This window comes from Delphinus delphis, chromosome 17, assembly GCF_949987515.2.
Source record: "Delphinus delphis chromosome 17, mDelDel1.2, whole genome shotgun sequence".
NCBI classification, from domain to species: domain Eukaryota; kingdom Metazoa; phylum Chordata; class Mammalia; order Artiodactyla; family Delphinidae; genus Delphinus; species Delphinus delphis.
Genome location: NC_082699.1, coordinates 36,720,956 through 36,727,853, shown reverse-complemented (window position 1 = coordinate 36,727,853; position 6,898 = coordinate 36,720,956). Strand labels below are relative to the sequence as shown.

Sequence of the window (6,898 nt, the reverse complement as noted above, 5' to 3'; positions counted from 1 at the left end):
TAGAAACTTTTTAAATGTCCAAATGGATTTGCCATTTTATTATTATATGGCACGTGAAGTCCGAGATCTACCTTCGCTAAGGAGGAAAAAAGAGAGTTTAAAAAATATTTGAAAATATACTACCCACATGGCCCTCTAGACTAACTGCAAAGGGTTTATTTCTAGCATTGTTCTCATGTAAGAAGTCATTTCCATTGTTAGTGTATGGTATGTGCTCATCGTTAGCAAATACCCTATTCTTATACCTTGTGCAGAAATGTGCTTTAGTTTTATTATGAGGTGATTCCTTGATTAATACTCTCTGAAAGTCCAGCCGTAGTGCCTATGCCTGACACCCCAGAGGGCTTTTTTTTTTTTTTTTTTTTAAGATTGAGGCAACTGAGACCTCCTGTATTCAGAAAGGCTTTTCTACCCTATGGATTAATCAGTATACATGGCAGCTGGTTTCTACAAATAAAACCCTTGTGTTGCAAAGATATTTTTTTATTGATCTTTCCATGAATTTGGAGAATTGTGTTATTGGGAATGAGTACTGTTCGTACTCCCATACTATACCCTCCCTTCCAAAAAAGTAAAAAATAAAAGACACAGAGGAGAAAAAGCAACAACACTCTGGATATATAATGTCAGAGTAAGTTTACTTTTCAGAGTAAAATTCTGTCTAATTAATGCTTTTCTGTGTGTGAAATTGTCTCCTTTCCTCTTACTACATTTGAGATTGCCAGAATCATCAACAAGCGTGTTTGTTCTCAGTCTTTTTCTAAGTGCTAGGCTTGGTGAGGAGTCGGTGATGGGTACACAGGATTTCTTCTGTTTAAATATATACCTTCCTTAGAATAAGTGTGGTACAAAGAAAGCAGATTACCTTTGTAAACTAGTAGTATATGCTGCTTTGTGCATGAATCCTAAATAGGATATCTGATCAGACTCAGGCCAATACTGGAATGTTGTGCAAATCTGATGATTATTAAAAACAATCTCTATGTTCATCTCTCTGTTTTTTCACGTGAAGTTAGTAGTTGACCAAAGATATTTCATAGGATTAGCCTTTTTCAACTGGGTAAGTAACTAGATACAAAACTGAATGTGTCAGGGAGCCTGTTTTGAGGTTAATTGAACCATGTATGTATTTAATGTACCCTCTGTCTTCCTTGTGGAAAACAAAAGTTGCTCATAGATGGAGCTGGAATCTGATATCCTGTAGAGCTTATGATGCTTGAGTATGAAGGGATCGTAAAATAAATAAGAGACACTCCCAGTGTTATTAAAGGGGCTGAAGGTGGGAGAGGTGAGATATCCCTCAGACATCTCACCCAACCCAGGCCCCGAGGGAGGCTAACACTGTAGCCAGTCCTGAGAGTTGTGCCTGAGAATTGCATGCATTCAGTGGCGTTGTGTTTAGCCAGGTTGTGGGGTCCGGTCCGCCAGTGTTTGAAAAGTGGAGTAGGTCCACTGGGTAAAAGGAGCCTTTGGGCTATCCTCTCATTCCCGTCATGCCCCTGCAGGCCAACTTGCCACTTCTGCAGCGTGAGCTCCTCCACTGCGCAAGGCTGGCCAAACAGAACCCTGCCCAGTACCTCGCCCAGCATGAACAGCTGCTTCTGGATGCCAGCACCACCTCACCTGTTGACTCCTCAGAGCTGCTTCTCGATGTGAACGAAAACGGGAAGAGGCGAACTCCAGACAGGTGAGAGGGAGGAGGACCCCAGACCTGCAGTATGAGGACATGTTTCATGTCATGTTTAAACTGCTGACCGACACCTCTTGCAAAATAATAATAAGCTAGAGTGGCCATCTAGGGAATCTTGCTCTGGCCTGGGGTGTTACAGGGTGATGAGTCTCTGGCCTGTGTCAATTAGCTTTTTGTGCAGGTTAATCTTTGCTACTTGTAATTTTTTTTTTTTAAGTTTAATTGACCTACAACACTATGATAGTTCCAGATGTACAATCTAGTGACTTGATTTTTCTATACATTACAAATGGTCACCACCACTGCTTGCAATATTAAAGGAAAAGGTAAAGATGAATGATATTCAGATATGCCAAGTGCCACTGACGGTTGTTAGACACACAGTCAATACAGGCATACCTTGTTTTATTGCACTTTATTGTGCTTCACAAATACTGCTTTTCTTTCTTTCTTTCTTTTTCTTTTTTTTTTTTTTTTGTTTTTAAACAAATCGAAGGTTTGTGGCACTCTGCATGGAATTACTCTATTGGCACCATTTTTCCAATAGCATTTGCTCATTTTGTGTCTCGGTGTAATTCTGTGAGAATTTGGTAATTCTCACAATATTTCAGACTTCTTCATTATTATATTTGTTATGGTAATCTGTGGTCAGTAATCTTTAATGTTATTGTAGTTGTTTTGGCATTTTTTACAAATAAAGTATTTTTTTAATTAAGGTATATACATTTTTTTTAAGACGTAGTGCTACTGCACACTTAAGAGACTACAGTCTAGTGTAAACATAACTTTTATATGCACAGGGAAACCAAAAAAAATGGTGTGACTGGCTTTATTGTGATATTTGCTTTACTATGGTGGTCTGCAACTGAACATACATTATCTCCAAGGGTATCCCTGTATTAAAATTATCATTTACTATGTAATTCATCCCAACCACATATTTTACCCTTCAGTGTTAGGAAATTTGTTATTCTAAGTTTTCTCAAAACATGATGGTTTTGAAATCTGGCCTAAGCACAATGCAGTAGCTATTTAATTTGGGTTTTATATGAACTAAGAGAAAACTTCTGGGAAGCTAGATGGACTGAGTGAAGATAAGAGTTAAGTAATAGAACTTATAGATGACATTTTTGCTGAAAACTTTTATCAGTCAATATTCATTCTATCAGGTACTCTGCTCTAATAACTGAGAATTCTAAGAAATGTAAAATAAAACCCCTTCTCCATCAAACCTTACAAATTAGTTGTTGAATAAGGCATACACATGAAACTTCCAATGTACCTTACTAAAATAATTTTCCTGAATACCTCAGCCTCATATATAAATATTTTCTAATCCAGGAATATAAAGTCTTATCAGCATCTTGCATAGTATTTGTAAAATATGGAGAATCTTAAAATGCAACTATATTCGGAAACTTGTTTGTCATATGCTTTGTTTCCTTTTTCTACTTATCCATTCACTCCTTCTGCATTTTATCAGGGAAGCGTAGACCAGCCTTTGAGAGGTTAACAACCTGGCACAGATTCCTAGGAGCTTATGATCCTTGGAGCTGCTCAGAGACATCTATCTGTGACCAACTTAGCTACCCTTAAATGTATAGTTGCTTTGCAAATCAGAATGTTATTAAAAGCCAGCCAGTTTACATACAGTTATTACATAATCCTCTGTTAAGCAGTTTTTATGCTACAATCTCTGGAATTTTTCTCCTCTTGACATAGGATCTCTTAATAGTTTAAAATGCCTAAAGCAAAAGATTAAACTTTAGTTTACTTCTGACGCACTGTAGACCCGCCTCCATACATGACCTACCAACAGTGCTACTTTCTTATTTTCACAAGTTGTATTTCCATAATCATATTTAAGCATTTAGTACTTAAGCTTTTAAAGGCACCTGCTTAATCCAGGTGTCTGAGTGGTGTGTCCACATGATACTACAAACCAAGAAGCAGCCCAAAGATAGATGATTCACATGTGTATTCCTGTCTGATCCTAACCATTTACCCTGCAGGGAATCAGTACTACCTGCTGGTATTGAGATGTTTCAGCTCCATTTTTCCAAGATAGTGTGGTAAAGGAAATTAAGGAGAGACTAGATGGGAAATTGGGAAGAAGAACATTTATTTGGGTGGAGGAGAGGATAACAGGGAAAGGTTTAGATAGCTGTGATAAATGTAAAGGTAATCCTATAGGCAAAATTGGAAATGGACACAATCTATTCTAGAAACTCTAACTGCTAAGTAACCGTAACAGGCAGAATGAAAACTTGCTTTATCCGCTTCTCTATATTCCCAGCACTTTCTCCACTGGTTCTTTCCCAGTGTTTTATATGTGAATATACTGTGACTTTAGACCTCCCTTGAACAGTGCTGAGGTAAGCCCTTGGCAATGTGCTAACATTGATATGGAAACTTCATATAAATTCCACAGAAAATCAGCATTTTTGTTTTGATGATCTGTAGCTGTGTGTGCATGCATGTTTGCATTCAGTCAGGTAGAACTTTCTTAAAAGAGCCTTCAGTGTTCTTCCTCTGGTTATCCATAGACAGTTGCTGGAGTCAGAATTCACACAGTTGCTCTTTGGGTGGAACATTCTTTTTCAAGTGGAACCCTGAAGTGTGCGTTATAATGGAAAGATGGCAAATGGATTTCCTTAGAGTTAGGAGGAAGGGTAATGAGAATATGTTGTGTAAATACATTTGTATCTTGTGGGAATTTGATCAGAGCCAAGAAAATATGGGCCTCTACTATTTCTTTGCATATATTTTCTTCATCTTGTTTGCATGTGCATTTTCCTCTTCTCTGGTTATTTATCTGTATATCCAGATCTACTATATGAAATTTTATAGAGTATGGAGCTGTGTGACAGCAGAGCTTTTTTTTGTTGTTTTACTGAATGTTTTGTTGGTGCATATGGTCTGACATGGATGAGCAGCCACGGTGAGATTTTGGAGTCTATTAAACTGGCTCATTAAAAAGATCAATCTGTTTCTGTAATAACACTGGGAACCATCAGTCACTAAAAGAGGGAAAAACTGACACCTGAGGAGAAAACACATTTTGATAATTTGTTCATGACATGTCACGAACAAAAGAGCGCTCTATATTTTGTTTACAACTTTCGGGCTTAAATTCTGTGATGATTGCTGATTTAATCTACTGAACAGTCCTCACGTATTTCAGGGATGGGTTTTGGCAAATGTAACTTCTCATCTTTAAATGTGATTGGCACTGGTTATATTTTTTCTTTTTTTAAGCATTACTTTTATTTACAGAGAAATAAATACTCTGGGGAAGTCTATGATTTTTTTTTTTCCTCTATGGAACAGTAAAATTTATTCTACTTCTTTTTAAAAATAGATCTAGGGTGAGTCCCTGAACAACTATACTAGATTTGTAGGTCTGTGGTAGAATAACTTAGAACCCAAATTAGAAAGAGACAATTTTCATTTAAAAATCGTGCTATTTTCTTCCTAAAATATTAGAGAAAGTTAATAGAAAGTTCTGATTTCTATTCTTTGTTCATATGTAAAAGTTTATTGTTTATCTTGCCATTTTGTGATGGGAAAAGCTGAGGAAGGGAATACAAACCTTTTTTGGAGCTGATTAAATGAAGAGACCACTTTCAAACAGAGACTAGAAGTTGAGAATCCTCTTTAAAACTGCTCACCATGATGGTCATGAAAACACAGTTTCAAATGGAGTGAGGAGGGAAAGAACAGTTAGACAAAGGCTGCCTTTTTTTGAGAGTACAAAAATAGTTAAAAATTACTATGTTTAAAAGGATACATTTTTTTTTTGTTAATTATCATTTGATGTCTTTTCTCACAGCTTTGATGTTGCAGCTTTTGTTATATTTGTCTTTAACATTGTGCTCTCACCTGTCATGCCTATTTTCTGACTCAGAATCTTCCTGGCTTAAATCAAATCGAATGATCATTGGTTTTGTATGGGTAACACTGTCTCCACTGCCTTCCTCCCCGTTTCAAGTGATTTATGTTAAATATTAATCCCCTTCATCTATCTATCTCTATATCTATATATTTATATATAATCATTTTAATGTAATTATGCTTTAAATTACTCTCAGTTTAACACATCTTGGTTTTTATTATGAAGGCCACATGGTTGCATTAATATGTATTTCCTCCACCCCCAATTATTAAACATTATTTTCTAAAAAGATTTTCTTGAGCTTTAGAAGTATGTAATTTGTTAGCTGGGAGCAATCTTATAGATTTATGAGGCCAATCCTTTATCTTAAGAAAACTAAGGATGAAAGAACTTGCTTAAAGTTACAGAGCTTCTTAGTGGAGAAATTTACCTACCTGAAATCTTCCAGTTGCACAAAATATGATTTAATGTGCAGAATGTAAACAAGGAAAGCTTAACTAAGAATTGTGTCTTTTTCCCTCCTTACTTTCCCTCATTTATTTTTCTCTGTAATTGCTTATGTGGGCAAATGCAACAGTATAATATTCTGAGGTTTTATAAATTTTTATACTGATAGAGGATTCACAGTAAGCCAGGTTTCCTGGCTTAATGAGTAAACTAGAAAACACTGAATGTTGGAGGGTCATAAGGCAATCATTTTGAAACCGTGTTGGTTGAATGTATAAGATTTGTTAGCAAAGCACACAGCAGCTGAACCTACTAAATCCATTTTTCCTTTTCTGCAAAATGAATGAGATTTCAATATTTTTGTCTTTCTAAAGAGAAAAGATAGATGCACTTTATAAGGAATTGTAGGAACTTCCCTGGCAGTCCAGTGGTTAAGACTCAGCACTTCCGATGCAGCAGGTGCGGGTTCAGTCCCCGATCGGGGAACTACAATCCCACATGTTGCACGGCACGGCCAAAAGAAAAAAGAAAAGAAAAGTTATAAGGAATGGTAGAATTAATTGACTATGCAAATAAGAATTAAATTTTTATTGTCTGCCGCATTCAGTTTTCTGTGAAAAAATATGAGGGGTTTATATTATATTCACACATTCTTGTTTTGTGTTGCATTTTTTAATGCATTCATCGGTTTCAAGAAGAGAGTAATCATCCCTGTAGAAATGATTTTTTTTCTTTTTTGTATTAGTCATGTCAATTGTGGAGGCTTCTAGTGAAATTGCATTAAGTTGCATTTACATGATGAGAAAGATTGTGTGGCTGTAGAGAACATTTTGATCTCCATACTCCAGCCTCAGCGTAAACTTGCT

At 36.3% G+C, this 6,898-nt stretch overlaps 1 protein-coding gene across 1 annotated transcript in view; it reads left to right on the top strand.

The window, feature by feature from the left end:
• The window catches only part of RUNX1T1 (RUNX1 partner transcriptional co-repressor 1), a 130,085-nt gene that overhangs the window by 81,639 nt on the left and 41,548 nt on the right, over positions 1-6,898 (top strand). Inside the window, 1 exon segment of the mRNA XM_059994885.1 lies at positions 1,506-1,687. Within this exon segment, the coding sequence (XP_059850868.1) occupies positions 1,506-1,687 (182 nt within the window).